General features: G+C 40.5%; 1 protein-coding gene across 1 annotated transcript; it reads right to left on the bottom strand.

The window, feature by feature from the left end:
- Window positions 1-7,908: 7,908 nt before the first annotated feature.
- On the bottom strand, window positions 7,909-10,838 carry LOC124613771 (protein DEK-like). The gene is given in 3 exon segments (XM_047142488.1): window positions 7,909-8,363; window positions 8,366-8,581; window positions 10,475-10,838. Coding segments are annotated over 3 exon segments (1,035 nt in total).
- Window positions 10,839-26,766: the final 15,928 nt, after the last annotated feature.

Consider the following 26,766-nt stretch of genomic DNA (forward strand, 5'->3'; position numbering starts at 1 on the left):
CAAGAGTTAAGAGGGAATAATAAGAGTGGACGACAAAGATCGGAGTGTTCCGATAAAAAAGAGTAAAAGACAGGGATGTAGTCTTTCACCCCTACTGTTCATCGATGAAGCAATGATGGAATTGAAAGAAAGGTTTAGGAGTGGAATTAAGATTCAAGGTGAAAGGATATGAATGATATGATTCGCTGACAACATTGCTATCCTGAGTGAAAGTGAAGAAGAATTACATGATCTGCTGAACGGAATAAGCAGTGTGATGAGTACGGAGTATGGATTGAGAGTAAATCGAAGAAAGACGAAGGACGAAGGTAATGAGGAGTAGCAGTGTAGACAGCCGCACAACGCGCGGTGAATTTTGTGGTGCCTCGCTCCTTCCACAGTCCAAACGAATGCGTATCACTCGTTTCAGAGGAACGGTGGTAGAAATTAAGTACATACGTGATTAGGGAAAGTGGACTGTATTTCTAGACTAGTCCCCTTGTCCCGGCCAGTTCAGGCGTGCACTGTGTGGACGGGCGGGCAGAAAAAAATCCTTACATGCAGCGAGCGTCCGGTCGCTGCTGCACCCTTGTGGCACGTTGCACCAATACAGAACATTCTGCCCACCTAATTTATTTAAATTACACCAAATACAAATAATCACATGCAGCACAAATTACACAGACGAACAAGGAAATAAAATGATTGAATATATTGTCCACTGTAAACAAAAGAAACACTTCTGTTATTCATTTGATAGTGGTGTGCAATAGAGTCTGTGTTTCCTGTGGAACAACACAGATCTTCGACCGTGGTCGCCGATATCTTCCCGATGCACTGCGCACTGAAACAACTCGTACCATAACATCCAGACCAGGGTGTGTGCCAACAATGACCACAGACCGCCACCCGAGGGGTGACAAATTGTCTTCCTTCAGTAGAACCGACGTACCTAGTTGTAGATTGTCCTTTGTTGATAACCAGTCAGTTCTCTGTTGTAGTTGTGGTAGGTAGTCCCATTGACCAGCCTTTCCAGATGTGCTGCTTCCACTGCTGGATGAGCTGCCATCTTGACAACCAGGATGATGGCTCTGAAAGCAAGCCTGGCTTTGGCGTATTTGTTCAGGATTCAACAAAAAGAAAACGGCATGGTTGATTCTGAGCATTATGGGACTTAACTTCTGAGGTCATCAGTCCCCTAGAACTTAGAACTAATTAAACCTAACTAACCTAAGGACATCACACACATCCATGGCCGAGGCAGGATTCGAACCTTTGACCGTATTGGTCGCGCGGTTCCAGACTGTAGCGCCTAGAACCGCTTGGCCACCCCGGCTGGCAAACGGCATGGAATAAGGTACGAGAATTCATATAGGTTGTCAGAAGGCTTGCTAACAGCAGCTGAGATCCTGCATGCAACAAACGAAGATGCTCTCGCTCAAGACTGTTAGTTTAGTGAAACGACGCTTAGGAGGAAGAATCATGGGTTGCTGATGAATGTAAGAAACTTTTGTTCCAATTTGTCGCCCACCCCTGACAACTGTTCCTCGTCCAGAAAGGGATAAAGTGAGTTCAGTTTTCCTTTCTTGGAGATTGGTCGGCCATGTTGTAATTCTTCAATTGCCTTGTAATAATCTTTCTGTTGCACCATGCGACTGACTGCCTTCAAATACTGTGTGAAGTTCTCTTGCTGTTAGGTTTCCACTATGCCTCTTGGTGTGTTGCCAAGTAAGATTGTTTATACATCCACATTAAGTATGGAACCTCAAGGTCTGAAGAAACTGACTGGTTATAGCTTCTCTGGAATATTACGTTACTAATAAGCTTCTAAAACTTATCAGTAAAATGAAAATGCTTCCGCCAATAAGAGTAATCTAAAACTGCCCTTTGTAGTGCTACAACGATCATGATTTAAAGAAGTATTCATGATATTAAAAATGCAATTATAATTTTATTATTTTCATTTTTGTGCTCAGTGTATCAAAGACTTTCTAGTGCACGGAATAAATTAGCATTGTTTGTACTACGAAACTATATATGGTTGTTAAGCGTTAAGCATGTAATAATTCGATGTAAGACATTTTGTTGAGTCTGAATTTTATTCTTGTTCTGGTCGGCAGAGAAGGAAAAGTTCCTTTATTGATGTGAAGGTATAAAGGCTGTAAAAAGGAGAGAGAGAGAGAAAGTAAATACAAGTTATTCAAAACAAATATCGCTAAAGTGTAACGTCTTGTGATTTCCTATTACTAAATATTGCAAGGTCTAATCTGAGCCTGTCCTGAATGACAGCGAAGAACATTGGTGTTATCATATATTTTCTTCGTTTGATCACGGTTGTGATTCGCATATTTCTTTTTGTTACGTGACGTGTTACGAATATTTTCATTATACACGCAAAAGTGCACACAGCTTTAGTCGAACCTGCGTCTTTCGGAAACGATAACTTCTAATCAGTGCAATTACGCGAATACCGTCTAAATTGCAACCGTGATGGCAAAAGTGTTTCCTGGACCAAATAATTCTTATAAAATATATATTCTCCAAAGCGAGCAGCATTACACAATCGCTGACTCGCAACAGTCAAAAGAGTAAAAACAGTGCTTAAATAAAATTGCTACCTTCTACTAATTATTATTACCCCATTAAATAAATAAATAGCAATTCAGTGGCTATCCAAACAGACGCGGCAATTCAGTGGCAACCTATTAGTGGTGGGCAGGAAATCGCGTATCTGTTAGAAATCACAGTGATTGAGAAGTCACACATATCACAATAACAACTTTACAAAATCTAACTGCGATTTCAGTCACAGTTAGCAGTCGGAAGTAGCATTTCACATTCAACGCCGTGAGCCTTCTGTGGGCCGAATTCCATACTCCTTTCTGCGATTTCAGTGACAAGTCGCGGCTAGAAGTCGCAAGTACCAACTAAAAAGCGCAGTTAACAGTGCCATCTGTTGGCCAAAGTTCGTACTACGCGCATCTCTGCGACACGCTGTCGAGTCCAACTGCGATTTCTGTGACAAGTCGCAACTAAGAGTCGCAAGTAGCAACTAAAAAGCGCAGTTAACAGTGCCATCTGTAGGCCAAAGTTCGCACTACGCTCATCATTGCGACACGCTATCGAGTCAAACTGCGATTTCCGATTTCCGTGACAAGTCGCAACTAAGAGTCGCAAGTAGCAACTAAAAAGCGCAGTTAGCACTGCCAATCTGTTGAGCAAAGTTCATACTACGATATTCGCTACCGAGTCAAACTGCGATTTCTGTAACAAATCGCTACTAAGAGTCGCAAGTAGCAACTAAAAAGCGCAGTTAACATACTATTCCTAGTGCCATCTGTTGACCGACGTACGTACTTCGTTGTGAGAGCCTTGTGCCTCGCGAAATCGATGTGCTGTGTGTGCATATGAAGGGCTTATTTCGATAGTGGTACAAGTCCATTTTTGTTCATTTTGAGATACAGAGTCGTAAAGTTAAATGAGCGCTGAAAAATCTGCGGTTGAGATACCAGAAATATTCAAGCATGTGGCTTCTTGCTAGAGATGAACCTTTATTTATGTTTGTTTGGATCATTAATTTCAGAAGCATTATAGACAGAAAAGTGGAGGTAATGGACTTGTACCACTATTGAAATAAGCCCTTCATATTATATGACGACATGCACATTCAGCATCAGTTATGGTTGGTCATATGCTGCTGTGGCTCTGAATGTATTATATTAATAAGAAGCAACATTGCCTTTTTCTCCTGAAAATATCAAGTAACGTAACAAATGTGTTTGATTCTGCTTCCAATATGACAGTTTTGGTTAATACTCCACATGCCTACAGGACTTTGCAATGTTAACACAGCAGAACTCAGACATCTGTATAAGTGTAGTGAAATGAAAACAGTCATATGAATGCCTCACTTTTGTTCCGACACAGTTTAAGACTCGGGAGAAAAGTTTTACACCTGGTGTTCTAAATGGCAACTTCACACACAATAACTTTTGCCGACACTACTACCACCGACATAAGTAAGTTTTTCCTGTGTTACTTTCTAGTAATGCACTTAAGCTATTCCTGATTTAACTGGAAGATCTGTACTTCCCACTTTCATATCAACAGCCTCAAAATGCATATTGTAGACTTCGGGAAATGTTACAGGTCAGTGTCACACCAAGATTGTGGAGAAAGGGGGGGCGGGTGGCGGCATGTCACTCTCCAACAAGTGTTTTGTGCTTTAAAAAGTAAGTGGCGGAAAATTACGGGTATTGGACGGCTTAACATGTGGAAAATGAGATTTTTATTATTCACTCACTGTATTTAACATTTATTATTCCTTTAAAATCGCACAACAACTTCAATAAAACACAGTTTCATCATTCACACACTTATTTCACAATTATTTCACTTTTAAACAGCAAATCCTCTAAGAGCTGTCTTGAATCTTCACGAGTCTCTCTCAACAGCCTTAATGTGGATAGATACGTACAGCAACCAGTAATCAGAGTCAGAACTGCGTCTGCAAAAACACAAGGATTATTAAACAATTTTTGCTGTCTCTAATTACTAACAATATAATTGACAGAGTTGCTATAATGAGTTGCTATAATGAATATCACATTTGCAAGAACGATCTCACTGAAGTAATTAAGTCCATCGAAACGCTTAGAAACTAACCTCTCCGCTGATGAAAACGGTCTAAAGACGCAGTGGCAATTTCTTCAGATCTCTAGACAACGATATTTTGAGTTATCACTTTACTGAGCGACTGAAATGTAGTTCAGGTACCTGAGAACATAACAATATGTTAGAATTCATTTTCTAAACACGAACTATTACGGTACTGTACGGCTACTTACATATAAATTATACTATTAGTATTTTCACAGTTGTTTCTTTAATACAAAATTAAAGCCAACGGAAGAAAAAACGTAAAACATACTTGCCAATGACAGGTTTGTTGAGATACAATTTTCAATGCGTTGACAGATGTAACTTTTTCATACGGTGGTAAGTCGCAGAAATCGCAGGAGTCACAGAAATCGCAGAAGTAGCAGAAGTCACAGATATCGCAGAAATCGCGGAAGTAGCAGAAATCGCAGAAATAGCAGTGGCGGAGGCATACACGACCTATGTTCCTTAACTGCGACTCTTAACTGCGACAAATCACAGTTAAGAATAACAGATACTGAAAAGTAGCATTCACAGAAATTACTGATATCGGAAAATCGCAGTTTAGCTCTTCACTACAACCTATTGACAGGACTAGCTTATATATGTATGCTAATGTGTGTTTTTTCAATTAGTTTCATGCTGTAATGAACGGAAATCTACGACGACCCTAAGCACGATATTATTGCTGTATCAACTCATCCCAGCGGCAGCGGCACGAAGCACTGCATGTAGTAGAGTTGTGGCGATTCGTGAATGAGTCGTTCATTTGAACGACTCTAAATAAAGAATCGTAAGAATCGAATCGTGATACGGACGAATCGTCGTTCAAAAGAATCGTAAGAACGATAGCGTGTTTCCGAGTCGTGACAATTCCAAGTACCAACGATTCATCGATTCTTAGTACGCTATGCTTCGAAGGCAACTTCCCGAATCATGCCGGGTCGTGCCGAATGATTACGACCGCCAGATGACAGTCAAGTGGAGGTTGCGTGTGAACGAAGGAAGCTCGGAACGAACCAACGAAGTTCGTGGGTCGTAATATTACTCGTGAACACCAAGCTGACATTTGGCGGTGGCTGACGGGAACGAGCGTAAAGGCATTTCCCATTTACTATCCCTATATAGTGCGCATACGCGGATTCGTGTCATCCTACGTTTTTCTGTGCTCTTTCCAATTCCACAGCACCTTATATTTCACAATAAAGCAACTGTCAGCCCTCACACACTGCAAATTTAGCTCAACTTTTGTTTCGCCAAAATACAAGGCATAGGTATTTTGCTTTTAATTTGTCTGAGAACTTGCTTCTGCCACTACTATTTATGTGAGAAGACGACATACTTCTAAAGTGTAGGATACAATCGTATACAGCGACATTACTTCACTGCTAATTTGCCAATTCTGTTAGTTCCACCAGTCCCGGCACTAAATGGCTGTCGCTCTAGACCAATATTACAGAGCCTATATAGAGAGAATGTAGGCACTCTAACCAATACCTTTCTTGGCGGATCGCCGTGTAATACCGTCTTTAAACAAAAGCTTTTTTATTAATAATTTCCAGTTCGAGTTTTCGAATGTTATCCTGTTCAGATTCATATTAAATTTTAGTGAAGTAATGTCGACGTATACGATTGAATCCTGTTGTTTAGAAGTATGTCGTCTTTTCACGTAAATAGTAGTGACAGCGGCAAGTTCTCCGACAAATTAAAAGCCAAATACCTATGCTTTGTATTTAGAAGAAATAAAAGTTAAGCTAAATTTGCTGTGTGGGAGGGCTGTCAGCTGCGTTATGAATTACAAGGGTGATGTGGAATTGGAAAGACATCTTAGCACAGAAAAACTTAGAATGATATGAGCCAAACCACGTCTGCCTCACTGCTAGATTTTATTATAAAACAGACGTCAGTGGTTAGGCGCGTTCAAGCCACACAACCAAACTGGCATACCACGTAATTTTGCACCACCTTCCGCACAAATCGACTCCTCTTTCCTGGCATACTGAAATAAAACAATAGATGCAATCAAATCAAACGTGACCTTTCAACAATTAAGGCATTACACATATAAATCGAGAATCACACTTGTAACGTCATATGCATGTTTACTCATAAATAAACTATTTCTGGCATATCTTCTCAGTTCGATTCTAACCCCATTGACAAGTTTAGACCTGTCCTGCCATCTGTGAGTAAGATGTAGAACTTTTTGCGTTCAGTAAGAATCGTGCCATCGCAGACTAGAATGAATCGCGAAATAACCGTGAACGAATCGTAGGAATCGATTCGCAATGTGAGATTGAATCGTAGGAATCGAATCGGGAAAAAGAATCGTGTTGCCCAACTCTAGCATGTAGTAGGCACATTATTTTCAACCTGGTGCTGTAGTGTGTCCTCTTAGGAACCTATAAGAGTCAATTATATTTAAATAACTGCGAGAAGGATCAGTAAAATACAGCATCAAGTATTTTCAGTAGCGGTTAACTGAACATGATTGGAACTGAATTTTAATCAAACGAAAGTGAACATTTATAGTATTGATTCCAATTCACCTTCAAAATATACAGTTCTGTTAATGTAGAATGTTGACCCGTTGAAACAAACATGCACACTTCAGTAGACATATGGACTCATTCCCATGGTATTTCTAATAAAGTTTTTTGGTTTTGCAACTGCAACAGATTATTTCTTGCTACTTTATAAACAAAATGAAATAACCAAGTCAAATAACATTCTCTTGATGTGGTCATTTTTATTTAAAATTGCATTGTATTCTGCAAGATGCATGTGAAGTGCAGGTACGATAATCACTAAAACTTGCAGCAGCATTACTGTTACTTTAATGAAATCCTTCTTGTGTGCCAGGTCAAAATGTGGATAATGAACATATACTTGTTTACAAACAGTCTTCATTGTTAGGAGGTTAGCTCCATCTAAAAATTCTTTGAGATATGACTTCATTTCTTCATCTGTAGATGATGCCTTTGTCTTTTTTGAGAGGGGTTCGTCTTCAAATTAAGACCCGTCATCGTTCTTACGAGGGGATTTCCGTTTTTTAGCTGAAGATTTCTTCTCAGACACTTTGTTTGGAATCTTATTAACATTAGCCTTCTTGGATGTCTTTTTTTAGATTGGCTTCTGCGACCTTCCTTTCATTTTGACTTGGATTCTGAATCATCGCTCTTCATCAGGTTCATCTTCCAGATCTTCCTTATTTATTTCATTTTCTTTGTTTGTTGCTTTATTTTCTGATTTCGGAATGTCGTTTTTATCTTAATCCATATTGTCTCCACCATCCAATAAATCTTCCCTTAAGCTCTTTCTATGCGCTTTAGCCCTCTTTAAACGTGGTGCTCGCTTCTCTGTTTCGTTTTCCGAGTCTGCATATCTCTTGCTGTTGGCCTTTTGGGCTGTAGATCGCTTTGGTCTGCTGTCAGGAATAGGCGCTCCAGAGCTTTTGGGCTCTAACAAAAATGTTAAAATGCTCTGTACAAGTTCATCATATTTTCCATTTTCCTCAACGTCTAAAATACAACAAATTGTTTTCAAGACACTCACTTCCATGTTTCTCAGAATGTGTTTCTTCTTTTCATACTGGTCTGACCATTTGTCACTGTCAAACCAACAGAATTTACGTATGTTGTTTCTCACAGGAGTGACCTTCCCAACTCTATTGAACAGAACTCCGTGAAGCTGCTTTAGAGCATCAGCCTTGAATTTGTTCAAAATGCGTCAGTTCTTGGTATTTGACCCAGGGGAGGTTCTTTGCCTTTTGGTATTTCAGTTGCCTCCGTTTCTTTAAGCTCACTGAATTCTGTGAATCTTTCCACCTTCTTTCTCTGTCTTGCACCTGATATTTCCAGGGTTTGATCCAGCAATAGAACTGTTTCATCCCCCGACTTGTCGTTTTCTCCACCAACGTCCTCGTCATCCTCGCCACCATCCTCTTATTAACTTTCTTCTGTTCTGTGCACAGAAACAGACTTCATTTTTTCTTGCTGCCAGAGCCTTTCGACCTGAATGTTAAGGCTGGTATTGCGTGCAAGGCATGGCAGTACTCTTCGAGCATTGGACTTAACTGAATGAGGAGGTATCTTTCCTGACACAATCCTACCAAATGATGTTTCCTGTAAGGGTGGGTGGTTATCCCTTTTCAGTTGATCAGGCTGCAGTGCATCAAAAAATGTCGATGCTCCAAGCAGAAGATCAGACTCACCGATTCTTGAGTATTGCTCATCAGTATGGGACCCTTACCAGGTTGGATTAATAGAAGAGATAGACATGATCCAGCGAAAAGCAGCGCGATTCGTCATGGGGACATTTAGTCAGCGCGAGAGCGTTACGGAGATGCTGAACAAGCTCCAGTGGCGGACACTTCAAGAAAGGCGTTACGCAATACGGAGAGCTTTATTATCGAAATTACGAGAGAGCACATTCCGGGAAGAGATGGGCAACATATTACTACCGCCCACATATATCTCGCGTAATGATCACAACGAAAAGATCCGAGAAATTAGAGCAAATACGGAGACTTACAAGCAGTCGTTCTTCCCACGCACAATTCGTGAATGGAACAGGGAAGGGGGGATCAGATAGTGGTACAATAAGTACCCTCCGCCACACACCGTAAGGTGGCTCGCGGAGTATAGATGTAGATGTAGATGTAGATGATGGGTCTGCTTATCTTATGTGCTTAGGAAGCTGCCAGGTGGAGGTTTCAAGGGATGTTGTTAGCACTGGCCCTGTTATACGCGGCAGTAATGCACAAACAGCATGTGTGCCGTAGTCAGCAACTCTAGAGGAAATGTACACACTGCAAACGCGCGACGATTCTGCCGTTTGAACGTCGCTGATGCCACTTATTGGTATCGAATGCCGACTGAGCTGTAGTCCCATCCGATCTGCTAAGCTCCTAGACATAAAGTTCATTTGTGAGGCAGTGTCAAGAAGTGCCCTGCATTTGTACAACTTCCCTTATTCGTCGGCGATGTTTACAAGTGCGGTAGATAATAATACTTCTGCGCGTTGGTGGTCTCCTTTCACTGTGCACTATGTTTACTGTTGTTGTACATCCGTTTCTAGGTTTCCACTGTCACTGTTACTGGCTTGTTCCTTGTGCGATAATGTGTTGTGGTTGAAACAAAGTTTTTATCTGTTCACGAAGTCTATTCTGCTAGCAGTGTCGCTCTCATTGAACTTAGGACACCTAATCTGCTTATGCGTTGAGTTGCAGAATGCACAGTCAGGAGCAGTCGCTAGAAATGTACGTCGAGAACTGTACCCTCTTGCCTCAGTATGCTTGCATGCCGGCTGCTGGGATTGGGGCAGCATTTTGTCTGGATGAATGAGTTCAAACGTCTGACAGCTGGTTTCTAGAAATGCCACGACGTCTTTCAGATGCGGAAACGTGGTGTCAGCTGTTTTAGATTCCCATTTTTTCCTCAGAGTCACACTAATATAATCCTACAAAATGTGCGAGAGCAGTATTTCATGGAATTTAATGCCGACCTGCATTACCTCAATCGCGTTCAGATTTCTCATGAGCTGATTAATTAACATCCGTAAGTCCTTAGCAGATTCAACTTTGACGGTGGGCGGAGACAGAAGTTCTTTTACATGCAAATCAACAATTAACTTTTGATTGTTATACCTTTGAACGAACAAATCCCATGCAGTCTTAAAGTTACTTTCTGTAACTGGCAAGTTTTCAACCAGCTTACGAGGTTCACCAGACATACATGACAATAAATAATAATATCGCTTGACATCAGTTAAGGTTTCATTGCTAATAACTAGTGCCTTAGGGTATCGGAGAAGTGCATGAATTCTGCTATTTTACCATAGGATTCTGGTAATGAAATTGCTGGGAGCTTTATTTCACGTGCAGTGCATGATATCAGAAAGTTAGTTTGTAACACAGCATTTGATTGGAGCAGTGTCGCTATCCTTGATTCCATATCTAAGCACAAGTCTTCAAACGACTCCCTGTCTTCATGATGAGAGTCTTCTACATCGTTAATCTCCAACTGAGTTTGGATGTCGTTGTATTCATCCTTGCTTGTATTTAGCTGAGACTGCCTTACTCTGATGTCGTTGAGATTGGATCCTTCTTGAAAGCTACTTATAAATGTGGAGAGTCCAGTTACTCGTGACTTGACAACTGCTCTTTTCTTAACTAAATTTCGTTTCTCCACAGGATCCATGTCTCAGGAGATTAGCTCAAAGGATAATAGATTGAGGTAACGGAGCCAGACTGCTCACAGAGCAGGACTACGGTACCGGTAGAGCGCTGACTGGGTTGCAGCTGCTGGCGGAGACGGCGGCGCACTCGGGTCGCGCTGTCGGAACTGCTCGGCTGTGTTACGACGTCTGCTGGCTTGAGGTGTACTTCACAACACGATTCTCGCGGCGTTTGTACCGTGGAGAGCTCTAGAACGGACGTCTATCACTGCTGATGCTCGAGAGACTTGCGGAGCGTACGGAAATCTCGGAGATTCACAGAAAACCGGATACTAGTGATTTGCTTTAAGTACAAATCGAAGCACATAACTTTTGTACTGTAAAATCTTCGCCAAGTTATATCCGCGCCTGGAGGACCAAAATGTTGGCAGCCGCAAAACGCGTGGTGAATTCTCTGCTGCCTCGCTGCGTCCACAGTCCAAACAAATGCATATCACTTGTTGCAAAGGAAGGGCGGTAAAAATCAAGTACATACGTGACTGGTAAAAGTGGACAGTATTTGTAGACTTCATTGAGAACCACACATTACAGAAGTATGCTCGCTGCTTGGCGGTCACAGCCCCTCTCCCCTTGTCCCGGCCAGTTCGGCCGTGCGTAGTGTGGACAGGCGAGCAGAAAAAATCCTTACCTGCCGCGAACGTCCGGTCGCTTCTGCTCCCTTGTGGCACGTTGCACTAATATAGAACAAGTAGAAATGAGAACAGTGAGAAACTTAACATCAGGATTCATGGTCACGAAGTAGATGAAGTTAAGGAATTCTACTATCTAGGCAGTAAAATAACCAATGACGGAAGAGCAAGGAGGACATCAAAAGCAGAGTAGCAGCGGCAAAAAGGGCATTCCTAGCCAAGAGAAGTCTACTACCATCAAATTTAGATCTTAATTTGAGGAAGAAATTTTTGAGAATTTAAGTTTGGAGTGCAGCATTGTCTGATGGCGAAACATGGTCTGTGGGAAAACCGGAACAGAAGACAATCGAAGCATTTGAGATGTGATGCTACAGGCGGATGTTGAAAAGTAGGTTCTGCGCATTATCGAAGAGGAAAGGAATATGCGGAAAACACTGATAAGGATAATAGGGCATCTGTTAAGGCTTGCGGGAATGACTTCCATGGTACTAGAGGGAGCTGTAAAGGGCAAAACTGCAGATGAAGACAGAGATTGGAATACATCCAGCAAATAATTGAGGGCCACGTGGAGTACTCGTGCGGTCTAATGCGCGTTGCCACGGTTCGCGGAGGTTCGAAACCTCCCTCGGGCATGTGTGTGCGCTGGCTCTACAAGTTAGTTGAGAAGGTAGTACTAAATCGCGTCACTGGGCACTGCATCGCCGATGAGACCCTAAGAGCACAGCAATTCGGCTTCAGGAATCGACACTCAACAACAGAACTGCTCTTCTGTGTAATTGGAAATATAACACACGGCTGCAACATGAACATAGCATGATGAACCATGTTCGATGACATGGAAAAGGATTTTAACTATATCTGGCACAATGACTTTGTAAGGTCTCAGGCAAATCCAACACCTTCCATGAAAACCCTGACATGATAGCAAATCTGGCAGTATGTCACATAGCTCCGAATAAATCCTGACATTAAATTAACCAAAGTAATATGATCAACGAGTGAGCAAATGGAATACCACAGACTAACACAAGAACGCCTGAATGCATGTCATACCTTCTGAGGGGAGAAACGAAAACAGAAGCTGAGAGCAGAGTCGTGTAGGCTAGGAGGCCCTACGATAAGGGACGGACACCCACGTTGCCAGCTGACCACCAAGACCACCCCCAGCCTATGTTAAAAGATAGAGCCCTCCGCAAGAACACTATAAATGCTACAATAACACTAAAAGGGCCACACCAGCTGCAAGTTTTAGCGTGAGACTATACACGTCTCTGTTACGCAGCAAACATTAAAAACATTGCCCCACCACGAAAATTATAACATTTCTCATTGGATTGACAGAATTTTTGTAGGTGGAGCTTACGGTTAACATTGAGACCCTGACTGGTCAGTTGAAAACACAGCCAGATGCCTCTTCTTAAACCAACTTTGGTACATTGTAGTGAGGAGAAGTCAGAAAGAGTTGCTTCCGAGATGGCGAGGTGTGTGGAGCTGCGCCGCCCGCCGCCCCCTGACGCTGCCTAACCAATGAAAAATAATGAACACACGCGATGCCACATATGAGCTCATAACGCTTCACTCAGAACTGGGGAAATCTCATCTGTTACATCCATTTTTAAGTAATACTAGTGTCGATCGTCACTTAAACTTCACGGTATTCACATTTGCTGTTAGAACTTACAGATCTGAAATGTGATGGTTTTTCTGTTAGATAATTATTGAGAAGCCACATCAGCCACTGTAATTTACAACAAGTTAAATAAGTAATTCAAGAGAATTGAGGGTCATAGTAGACCATTTTTGATAGTTTTCTCTTTTGTGAAACTTAATGTAAACCTAGATTATAGGTGTGATGTGGCATAGGCCATCCTTCGATCCATTGAAGAACTTGGAAACCCATTCAGGGAACATTTGTTCACATTTTTGTTGAACGCAAATGGTTTTTATCATCCTGTATTAAAATATTCCCTTTTATTAATAGTACAATTTATTAACAATGTTTTGTGAGTAGAACAAAATTTCCAGTGGTAAACTTAACTGCTTTTTCGATGTTATTTTACCAGCTGATTAAAAATAGGAAAGCCTTGAACCCCTTCCACTAAATTTAGTTAGTATTAAGATTCTTTTACAGGGAGTGCAGTGGAGCTGACGTTGAAATCAGTAAGTATTTGATTATATCAGCGCTAGTCTCACTGAACTCTTCTGAACTCTACATGTCATGTGTGGTCTGGCGTCTCCTTACCAATGGTAGGGAGACACGACTTAGAAAGAACAGACACTACGCACAATGTTACAGAATAGCGACCCTGCCAGGATGGTAAAATACCACATGCCTAACAAGGTCAGCAAAATATCCAGTTGAAAAATTTTCGTAAATTTTTTTTCTGAAAGTTATAAATAGTCGAAAACAGTAGCTGCAGCGATAGATAGTAAGCGACTATTCAACAGAAAGCGAGACATTCTATCAGAGGCAATAGCATAATTAAGTTAGGAATTTTAATATTGTTAGAATTAAGTTTTCTCTCCAATGCAAGCGTACAGGTGGCGGATACATCGTTGCAAGTAGGTTCTGACCCAACAAGTAAGTGAATGGATTGTCAGTCTTGGGTACAATAAGTGCCAAGTCGTGTGCGCAAGAAGTTTATGAAATGCGTGAGATCGTATGAGTGCATGTTAACGTGAAGTAGGGCGCGTGAATTGCTTTTAAAACAGAAAATAAGGGAATCGGAAAGATTAGCCATGGCAGATCGAGACCTTGACCGAATTGAGGTAGAGACCCGGCATGAAAACGGACAGAGAATAGAGGACAGCACACAACACGACGCATTATCGCGAGAAATAGGACAGATAACGCACCATACCGAGGACAATGTACGCCAAGGCACAGAAAACCGAGGTCAGCATACGACAGAGCAGCAGGAAAGTAGAGAGACAGCCGATCAGGATTCTAACTTGCGTCTTCAATAAGTGGAACCCATAGTACAAATAATCAGAGCTCCCTCACAACAAAGTACCAGGAATTCGAGGAGAAACGTGTCACCGCACAGTTCAATGCAATCGGTTGCAAACCAACACTTGGGCGAAAATACAGAGCCTAGGACGTTGGAAGAAAACGCAATAGGACCCACCAATCTGGCAGAATTAATACAACAAATGACGGAAACCATGAAAAGGCAAAATAAAGAAATTGCTAACCAAATTCAAATTCAGAATGCAGAAACCAAGAGACAAATGCGTGAGATTAAAGAACAAAATAAAAAATTTCAGTTACATCTACGTCATATTGAAGACGAGGCAAAAGAATCTCTGGAAGTGATAGGAAACTTAGTAACAGGTCACAATCAGTTGAGAACAGACATTGACAAGTTGCAAGTGGAAGTATAAACATTGGGTAATGGCACTCAGGACGAGATCAAAACATTAAGTAACAACACAAAGGGAGAAGTCAAGAAACTAGAGAAAGAGATAAACGTCATTACTAGACAAGCAGGAGGCACAGCGCGTCAAATTGTTGAAAACAGTTTGTTATACAAACGTATCACAAAAGCAGCGCTGAAAACACATGATAATCGCATAGTCAAAATAGAAGCGCAAACGGTGCAACAATTTCAGAAATTGCGAACAGAGTTGCTGCAAACCATTGAAGAGCGTAGTGAACAGGATCGAAAAAGCACTGAGTCTGCAACCACATCCGTATCTGTAACAGCACCGGAAAAACAAGCAATTAACGAATATATCATGCATTTGGGATTCCAGACACAGGCGGAAAGTAATCAGACAGCCTGCACGGCAAAAAACACGTTTCGAAACTCTTGATGAGCAAACGGCACCACAAACACATGCGGAACCACAAATGTATGTTTCAAGACAGTTTGGATCGTGCAATGAAGCGGCAAGGTTAGCCAGACAAGATTCCGAACCAATATGTGACAATGGAAAGCCAGGTCGCGAAGAGTACAGTGCAATGCATTCAGCTACACGTTCACAACCGATGGAAGAAAATTATTGCCTACCACTTCAACGATATTACGCAAGGGTAGGCGAAAGTTACAGTGCACAATATCCAATGGATCTACTACAACCGGAAAGGACGACGGGAGAAATGATCAGAAACAAAAGTGGCGAAGAATCGCGAATATCATATGGAACCATGACGAAATATGACTACGATAATTTCCTCATAGTCAGAAAATTTCAACACTTTCGAGAAGGAAACTCATTACATCCACGAACTTTTATTGATCAATTCCGAGTAGGATTACCAGAACACTGGATGCTAGCACACAAATTAGACTTTATATGTGCACACATGTCAGGAACAGTCGCAGAAACCATGCAGAATGTTGCAGCGACATGCCGATCGTACGAAGATTTCTGAGAGAATTTTCTCTCACAATATTGGTCCAGCGAAGCACAGAACAGAGTGAAGTACGAATTATTACAGAAACCATATTTTGAAAATTCAGGAGAAAAGAGTCCCGTGAAATTTTTCGAAGTAATGGCGAAGAAAAATCAATGTTTAGATGTACCATACAGTGATGGAGAGTTGATTAAATTATGCGCGATGAAGTTACCATTGAAATACCAGCAGTCATTAGCAGGTCGCGGAGGCAATGACGTCGAAGCATTTAAAGGAATTCTAAGGGAACTAGAGTTTATATTTTCGAAAGATGACGTAAGAAAAGACGAAGCGCACGTGAAAACGAAAACAAAAAGCAGTGGAATCCACAAAACACAGTACGAAGAAACAATAATTACGAACCACGTGATAACTTCGCACCAAGAAACGACAATAGATTTCAACAAAGGACGGGTTATGGATTTAGAAGAGAATATGGCAATAACTACAATTCACCCAGGAATGGCAACAACTATTACAGAGGGAATAATGACAACGGGAACGGGTATTGGAGAACCAATAGACCGACAAATTATCAACAAAGAAACCAATATCAAAAGGCTGAGCAAGAAAAGAGAATACAGATAGAAGAGTTGGAGGTAAGACCACCAAACCCGGAAAAACATTCGAATTCACAGCTAAGCGCCCATGCCAAAGAGAATGACGCACGACCCAGGATAATTGCAGCACCTTGAACAGAGAAGTAAATACCTTATCACGAGGAGAGAAGAAGGAAGAAACAAAACCGCTGGGACCAGATGTAAACGAAGACAGGAAAATAACAATATCGTGTTGAGACGAAATTAATTGGGAGATTACTGACACGGAAGATGAATTACCAGAGGCATGCACAACAAATGTAGGAGGAAAGGACGAAGTAATGAGTATTGCAGAGCTATTTGAGATGGAAACCAGGGAAAGCGAATTCAATGAGGATAATGCGCAGTCTACGGAAGTTGAAAATAAGTTACTAGTGGGCACACAACCCAACATATATAATGAAGGAAGTTATGAAGCGATAATTAGAGGATTTAGATGCGATTATGTGGAAGTAGCGACGAAGAAGGAGAAGATAGACGAGGATGAGGAACAAGTAGAGGATGTTGAAGAAAGCATAAATGAAGGAAGAAATAGAGAGGAGGAAATAAAAGAGAGAGAAGTAGCAGGCGAAGCTTATCGTACAGAAAGTAGGAATTCACAGGGGAAAGTCCTGAAAAGACTCATGTATGATTCAGTGGAGGATTCGTTGATACAAGAAGAAGAAGAACAGAACCAATCCTTTCAAATTCAACCATTGTGAAGGCCATGGTAAAACATATCCCAGTCAATATTGTAATTGATGGCGGAAATGAACTAACCGCGATCTCAGAAAATTTATTCATGCAGTGTAATGCCAATGAGGAATTGCCAGTTCTGAAAACATGTAAGATTAAAGTTAGAGGTCCTATTAGAAAAAATGCTGCGGAAGTTATGAGACAAACAAGGTTAACTCTTTCGTGCCAAGGTCAAAAGATCGAAGCCAACTTGGTGATTATATTTAAACTAATTTTAGATTTGATTATAGGTGCAGATTTTTTGAATGAGAGATGAGCAGTAATAGATATGGGGATAGGTAGTGTAACATTCGGGTATGTCACACTTCTCTTTGAGCAAAAGCTAAATTTAGAAGAAATACCAGTTATTAACAAACAATTAAGAATCATGCAAGATAAAGAGGATGAAGATTTGGGATGGTATGCACAAAAGGGGAAATCGCCTCAACTCATGTTAGAAGTCCATAAAGAAATTGACGAAAAATTTCAAGAAGTTCAAGCAAATAATGAGCACAATATTTTAAGTTTATATTGCAGATAAGATCGTCAGGAGAAAGAAGAATGAAGAGAGAGGAAGGTGGGAAAAAGACAGTTGCTTCAATAAAAACAAAAACAAAAATAACACCAATAGTAGCATAGCTTATGGTGAAGGGATAAAGCATAGATAGTCTAACAGCATGAAATACTAAAATGCTATACACCACGACACTACACAAAAATAAAAAAGGAATATGAGGATTCTTGTAGAAGTTAAGACTCAAAATATCTTAGAATTGTAACATGGAAAGGGCGCCAAAATTTGTAAAGCTTTTTAAAAAGGTGTAAAACAATGTAGATACTAGACATATGTTAGATGATTATAAGCAAAGCTTTTTGTAAGAACCATTGTAAAAACTACAGCAAGAACCAGATGCAACGACCCACAAATTGGAACGAGAGAAGTATTAAAAAAGAAAAGGACATAATTAGCAACACACGATTCCTGCAAGGCAGAAGCATCGAGAGAAGGGAAAGGACAGCGAGACCAACAAAGGGCATTTGTATCTGAAGTCGGCAGTAAATCTACAGCTAAGGCGAACCCTGATGGGCAAGACATGACACGGAAGGCCAGAAGGGTCCCTGGATGCCCCGACTCAACGGAGCAAGCAAAAAATGGCCTGACGAGAAGACCGCTTGGGCAAAAAATATGTGTAAAAGTCACACTACTGCTATTAAACAGCACACTGATGCACGAAACTGAAGAAAAGTTCCACAAAGTAGAAATGACACGTCCAAACAATTTGTTACTGGGAGGAGAACTTCAAAGCGACGAGTTATCGATCAATATTCCCATATCCTGCCCAGAGAAGAACCAAGAATCAAGTAAGAATCAGAGAAAAAGCAGGAAGAACAGAAGATTCGCAAGATTGAGACCAAGAAAAAAGATGGGTGAAGAATAGACGACATACCTTCCCAAATCCCTATCCTATTGTAAATTAGTCGTCTGTTAAGTATTACAACGAAAGACAACCGCTTTTAGCAACATATAACGATGACTTTCACGCATACAAAGCCAGTAAACCACGAGATTCCACACTCACAGCTCCATTCCATTATGGGACCTCCACAACTGCAATACACCATTGCAAAGCCAACAAGGAACGACGAACGAAGCTGTAAATCAAATACTTACCCACATCCATCTCGCCCAAGTCCATCAACTTCGTGCAAAAATATTCCTCAACCTCATGCATAAACATTCATAGGATAATGAAAATGTGTGAAATCGTGTGATGTAGGAATTGTGCAAAAGACAAGAGTGAAAAACTAAATAAGTAAAGCACACCAGACAGCTAATAAACTATAAAATAAACAATGGGCTTAAGTAAAAATAGACTATCGATATAAATAAGTAATTAGTTCTGAAATGGACAGTGTATAAAGAACAAAAGTAAGGCATAATAAACACTAAAACTATGTGCTACTTATTTTCTCCTCACAAAAATAAAAGAATAACTATATTTTACTTATTTTCTCCTTATAAAAACAAAGAATAGAAAATTATCTTGTTGGGTGTTTTCCCTTATTAACATTTGTACCATGTGTTAGGATAATATCTCAACACTTATGTATGTATATTTCTTTGTCAAAGCAATTCTTGGAAATAACTCTTATTTGTTAGTGTAAAAATGTTGAAATGAGTGTCTAGAAACAAAAACATTATACTTGTACATAATATTTAGAAGATGTGTTAGGAATAGGTTTTACATAGTTACTACATTTATAAAATAAATATTTCTAAGGTAATCTATGTGAAAGACTCCTCACTTTCGATAACAAACTTCATAAAAACAAACTTCACACTTAAATAAAGAAAGAAAATAATAAAAAATTAGTAGTGATAATAACATAACAATAGTCTTCTCTTGACAATATAATCATATTTTTGAGAATATTGTAGAAGAATATAAAAATATAAATTAGTAATACAAACTACCATAGAACTAAGATACCATGGTTAAACAGTAGGCAACAAAATTTAGATAAAGGATTAATTTTTGACTGACTTAGACGATTCAATCATTGCCTAACTTCAGTGCAAAAATTAAGATCGAGGGGTGGTGATATGTAAGGTGTCAGGCAAATCCAACACCTTCCATGAAAACCCTGACGTGATAGCAAATCTGGCAGTATGTCACATAGCCATGAATAAATCCTGACATTAAATTAACGAAAGTAATGCGATCAACGATTGAGCAAATGGAATACCACACACTAACACAAGAACACCTAAATGCATGTCATACCTTACCAGTTCTTCCGAGTGGAGAAACGAGAACAGAAGCCGAGAGCAGAGTCGTGTAGGCAAGGAGGCCCTACGATAAGGGACGGACATCCACGTCGCCAGCCGACCACCAAGACCACCCCCAGCCCATGTTAAAAGATAGAGCCCTCGAGAAGAATAGTATGGATCTTACGATAACACTAAAAGGGCCACACCAGCTGCAAGCTTTAGCGTGAGACTATATGCGTCTCTGTTACGTAGCGAACATTAAAATGCCCCACCACGAAAAGTATAACGTTTCTCATTGGATAGGAAGAATTTTTGTAGACGGAGCTGAAAGTTAACATTGAGACCCTGATTGGTCAGTTGAAAACGCAGCCAGATAGCTTTTCTTAAACCAACTTCGGTAAATTGTAGTAAGGAGAAGTTAGAAAGAGTTGCTTCCAAGACGGCGAGGTGTGTGGAGATGCGCCGCCCGCCGCCCCCTTATGCTTCCTAATCAACGCCAAAGTAATTAACGCACATGATGCCGCATAAGAGCGCATAAGGCATCACTCAGAACTGCAGAAGTCTCATCTGTTACACCCCCTTTTTACGTAATACTAGTGTCGATCGTCAATTAAACTTCGTCGTATTCACGTTTGCTATTAGAAGTTACAAACCTGAAACACGATGATTTTTCTGTTATATAATTATTGAGAAGCCACATCAGCCACTGTAATTTACGACAAGTTAAATAAGAGATTAAAGATAATTGAGGGTCACTGTAGACCATTTTTGATAGTATTCTCTTTTATGAAACTTAACTTAAATTTAGATTGTAGATGTGATATGGCATAGGTCATCTTTCGATCCATTGTAGAACTTGGAAACCCATTCAGGGAATATTCGTTCACATTTTTGTTGAACGCAAATGGTTTTTATCATCCTGTAATAAAATATTTCCTTTTATCAATAGTGCAATTTATAAACAAAGTTTTGTGAGTAGAATAAAATTTCCAATGGCAAACTTGACTGCTTTTTCGACGTTATTTTACCAGCCAACTAAAAATAGGAAAGCCTTGAACCCCTTCCACTAAATTTAGTTAGTATTAAGATCCTTTTACAGGGAGTGCAGTGGAGCTGTCACTGAAATCATCAAGTATTTGATTATATCATCGCTAGCCTCACTGAACTCTACTGAACTCTAGATGTCATGTGTGGTATGGCGTCTCCTTACCAGCAACAGGTCCCAGGTTCAAACTAGTCAATTCCTTAAAAAACACACTCAGAGCGTCGTTGCGCGAAAGTGGTAGGGAGACACCCCTTAGAACAAACGGACACCACGCAGAATGTTAGAACCTCATACACAAACAATGCTATGCTGTTTACCCTGACAACTGGTACGTCTCACATACATATCTCGTGGACAGATGTTTCAACATTGAAGTGCATTGCAAACAACTGCCACAGCGAGGTATCAATATTATAGTACCCCAGGGAAGAACATGTCCTACAAACCGATCCCTTCTTCTAGTCAAGTTGTGCCACAAACTACGCTTCTCCCCAAATCTTTTCAATACCTCCTCATTAGTTATGTGATCTACCCATCTAATCTATCAAACATAAATTCGTGATTACAGTTGGCACTCAAGACTGCCGAGCCTTGGTGGGAATGATGGCCTTAAAGTAAAAGTTGACACGTTGCAATAACGTGGTTACACTGTAAAAAATTGGTTTTGATTAATTCTGGTCGATATCAAGTAAGTATTTTTCACTGTATAATGTCTTTGACCTATTGTAATGAAGTGCAAAGTTGTGTAAAATGTTTTCTCTTTACTAAAATAAATTCTTTGTATTCATTGGAGGAAAATGTTATATAAATATGTGGCTTTTGTGTTGTCATCTTTATGTATCTACATATTGAGATTTTTAAAAAAATATTTGTTTACAACTATGTACAAGCCGGTTCATACCTAGGAACTTGCAGTGTATAAAATGAAAAGCCACAGTATTTCCCCTTTGCAATGGAGGTGGGTTGGTGCTCGCCAAATGTGGTTGGTGCGGGCTAAAAGGTGGATGTGGCGTTCAGTCTGGGGGCCAAGTGAGAGAGCACAGTCAGTCTGCAGCTAGCTACTAGAGAGTCTGATCTGGCCTGAGCAGCAAGCGAGTGAACAGCGCAAGTGCCGAGGGTGGCATCCAGTACCTGGATTAATATGGAAAGGCCTCCGATGTGTACAGCTATAAAATGGTGCTCTATTAATGGAAAAGTGTCAAATGTTGGAAGTATCGTCGCCAAGAAGGATATAATAGAGCCAATTACTTCCAGAGAAGAGAATAGCAGCCGTTATGAAGTCACCACCGATACTGCACAATCACTTCGGCATTTGTAAGAGGTCAGATTTATGTCAAAGTATGAACCAGATCATCTAAGAGTTGTTTAATTTGCGATAACAAGGGAAATTATGTTAAATTGTGAATCTGACCCTTGAATTGGCTCCTCTCATCATACTTCTTTGAATCCATTCCACTTAATCACTAACATCTGTGTATCCTCTATGTGAGAAACGATTGAAAATAAGTGATCGACGGTGTTGCTTAATTCTGAATGCAACAAGATATATAGAAATACTGTGGGTTTAATTAAAATCTAGGGAGGTTGTTAGTATTGCATTTATGAAAACCTTCATAATGTTTGATTTGTTTTAATTCAAAGTATTTGTGCTTCAAACATTAACTGTATTTAATTATGTCAGTGAAAATTACTAGTTGTGCTAATGATAAAAGCAAGCACGTTATTTTGAGGTTAGTTAGAATAAGATGCATTTAAAGTCGTACTTAAGAACCTGTATAAAAGATCACGGCCATTAACTGTTTTAAAAGTCCTGCAAGGTGAGTGAAATTTTAGGAAGAGTAATACCTAAATTTGCATCTTACAAATCAACTCAGAAAAGTGTGTTTAGTTTACTTTAGTGTAATGGTCAGTTGAGAATCCACACTTGAGTGTTGCTAAATAAGAAGAAACATTCTTGAACAATGAATTTACGAACTGCGTTATGAAGCACTTCTAAGGTTTTGTGTGCTTTGTGTAGTAAAATTTGGAAAGGCTGTTTGAGGGCCCCACCTAAGTCTTTGCGTATGAAAGATAAAGTTACTGTAACTGCTTTTATTCATAAAAATAGAAATGAGATTGCTTCATAGAGAGTGTAAAATCCTATTGCAAGTGACTTATTATATCTTCATAGTATATGGAAAGTAACTATTGAAACAGGACTATGTCCAATTTTGGTTTAGTAGTGTCTTTCACAACATTTGATGACGCAACAACTTATATATGACAAATCATTACTGCTGAGAAGAGATAAAGTGTCAAGTGTTCCTGTGAGAGCTTGCACACTGTACCACTTATCTGATTGTAGTAGAGTTTCATTGCACTTCACTGGGAAGGAAGTAATGGTAGCTTTCCTTTACCTAAATTCAATACAGATTCTTTAAAAATAATCTTCATATTACTATGCCTAATTAGGCTGGCGACAATATTAAATTTCATTTAAGTAAACTTGGTTACTTACGGTATTTTCCCAGTTTCGATCTTTAGCTTTCTGGTTTCTACTGTTATATTAAATTTAGGTTGGCTAATCCAAACTCATTAGGCAACTCACGGTCAATTTACTCAAATCCTCCCAGAGGGTTGCATTTGCTGCATCGTAATACCATATTTGGTAATACACATTATGCCGGTATAACAAACAGCGCAGTATAATGCTGTATTTGGTTTTTCACGATACAGTACTATGTGTTGGGCAGTAAGTGTTATAACGTGTGAAGCGGTTGTGTTCACACGTAGACCAAAGCAACTGAACAAACATCAACACTGTAGACAAGTAACACTACGTGCATGCTCAATATGTTTCCAAGAGAAAGTCAGATACTTCGGTGTCTGGCTGGACCGGAAACTTACATTGGGGGACCGCACAGAACGTGTTTCCAGGAGAACAGACGAGGCCCAAATAACTCTATTCTATGTTAAACAGGAAAGCATACTAGACAGGAGTGTGTCGAAGTCCATATACATGACACTGATTAGGGCCCTGAAAATGGACACAGCTTCCGTATGGGGATATTCAGCTCCTACATGCCTGCGCCGCCTGCAGGTCGTACAGAACGAAATGCTGCACATGAATAGCAACACTCCACGCTGCACTCGCACCACGGATCTTCAAAATGAATGCCTCATTGAAAACCTCAAGGAAGTATTCAGAATACTCGCCACACAACTATATTTGGACTTGAGACATTCGAACAATCCTTTCATCCTTACTCTGTGAAACAATGATCACAACTATATGTGGAAGCATAAGCAGCCAAAGACATTGCTGTCTGGGGCAGAACCACCTATGACGAGGTATCACACACTCACAAGTGACAACATTGGTAAGCGACTGCACATCAACAGTACTGACTAGATATGCCAGCTGACATCACAGCAAACCAACAGGCTACAGCAGGGAAGCCGACGAGCATGCAAACAAACTCACAAACAAACCGCCAACACCACCCCACACTCTGAATCCGATATTTGACCTATCGTACACGAACTAATGATGGACCGAATTGTTACAGGCATGTTAATGCTGGTAAAGAAGCCAAAGCCGGTACCCATCTACAGTCGCCGAGTAACAACACTTCACAACGCCAAAGGAATCTGCCTGCATTAGACGCACTACTAAAACCTACCGTAGCATGACCTGTCGCAGGCAGCAAGAAATCCGCCACTGCGCTTACAACGCGACCCAAAATTTGCAGAGATTTCTTTTCTCTTGGCTATTGCCTTGTAATTTTTTTCCCTCTGCCCTTCACTCCGCTATAGTTCCTTCAACTTTCTACCCATTCCAGCTAGAGGTGAGCGCTTATTAATGGTTAATCACAACCACACATAAGCAAACATGACATCACCAACATACTGCGAGACCTCACTTAGTGAAAACTAACCAATAAGCAGAGATGGCAGTAGACCTTTTCTCTAGGTCATCATGTCAGTGTGGGTGTGGAGGGGCTCCACCCTATCCGGGCCTGAGTCTATATAACATAGTGTCCACCAAACCGTTCCCACCCCCTCTGTCCGTCACCTCATCCCTATCCTCGTCTCTCAACCTGTTTGTGTGCTGTAATCTGCAAACACACCCACTCATCTTGCCCTGATCTTCATTTCCCTGCTGCACAGCCTCCCAAGACTGCACCTGTCGCCAGTCTAGTCCCTGAACACTCCACCATACTGTGCACCTCTCTCTCTCCACCCATATACTCCTATACCTTCCCCTTTCTCTCCCACTCTAGATTGCTGCTTCCATTCCTTGTGACAGTTGCCTTCTTCTTTCGTTTGCTACAGATGGCGGTGATGTGTGTGAGATATGTGTTCTTGCTTCTGTGATGAAATGTGTGTGAGTTTCTCTTTGTTTTCCTGGCAAAGTCTGTGGGTGAAAGCTGATGTACACTAATCAGCCACAACAGGATCACTGTCCACAGCGACACTGGATGCCGCCTGGTGCCGTTGCGGGCGTGTGATGCGGTAAAGAAAGAATGCAAGTGGAGCATACAGACTTGGAATCACCCTAGCTATGAAATGGGCTGCAAATGGGGAAATCCATTGACAAAAGTACCTTTGACAATGGGCATGTTATTATTACGCAAGGTCTGTGAGCGAGTATCTAGAATACGGAAAAGATCTGTAGAGTTGGGCAGATGGTCACGTGTGATATCTCTGCCGATAGAGCACAATGCTGTTGCAGGCACAAGTGTTTCAGAGTATACCGTTCATAGTTCGTAGTTGAACATGGAGCTCCACAGCAGCTAGGTATTCACTCGTTGACACTAACGGCATCGTCAATCACGCGACTGCTGTGTCAGTTAGTTAGTTAGTTGGTTGCATGTTCCACTGATCAGTCGCACGGTATGGTAGCCGTTATGATGTGGAAGTGTCAAGTACACAAGAAATGCACATATGAAACAAAAATTTTGAATTACAATACAGAGTTAGAGATAAATATTTCTATTATTTATCCCATTCTCTTAAATGGCACAAAATGCATATACTATATTTATAGATTATTTATTCCTATTCAAGAATTCATCGGTGGTATAGAAGGAGTTGTCAAGGAGATATGATATCAATTTATTTTTGATTCTATTACTGCTGTCAGACACCTTATTTCATCAGGTAATATGTCTAAAATATTTAGAGCAGCATATTTTATCCCTTTCTGTGCCAAAGATAGGTTGAGCAAAGTGCTGATCAACAAAATATTTGCTTACTTCTAGAGTTTTCCACTTATACCCTTGTTTAATGAAAATGGCAACTCCTTTATCCATCCTAGATCTACAAGTGTAAGATGCTAAATTATACCCACTTATACTGACACTATCCATGCCCACAGTTACATGGTGTTCAGAAAGACAGATTATATCAATCTCACTCATATTTTTGAGATCATTTAAACATATTGATAGCTCATCTACTTTATTTTTTATTCCCCTGATATTTTGATGAAGTATGTTGATACTGACCTTAACTTTACCCCAATTAACTGTACGTGAAGTTTATTTTACTCTATTTATCTTGATTGTCTTCTGTCTGGACTTTGGCTTTAACCTAAGAACCCTGTCTGCCTGGACCCATTAACCACAGGGATCACCCCTTGTGTGACTGTGGACCCCCTCACAGTTCCTGCTAACAGAGAAGCTAACTTACATTTCCCCATCCTATTCACGTGCAGGCCATGTGTAGTGTATCCCCACCTTCGAATAGCA

The sequence above is a fragment of the Schistocerca americana genome, chromosome 4 (genome assembly GCF_021461395.2).
Source record: "Schistocerca americana isolate TAMUIC-IGC-003095 chromosome 4, iqSchAmer2.1, whole genome shotgun sequence".
NCBI classification, from domain to species: Eukaryota; Metazoa; Arthropoda; class Insecta; order Orthoptera; family Acrididae; genus Schistocerca; species Schistocerca americana.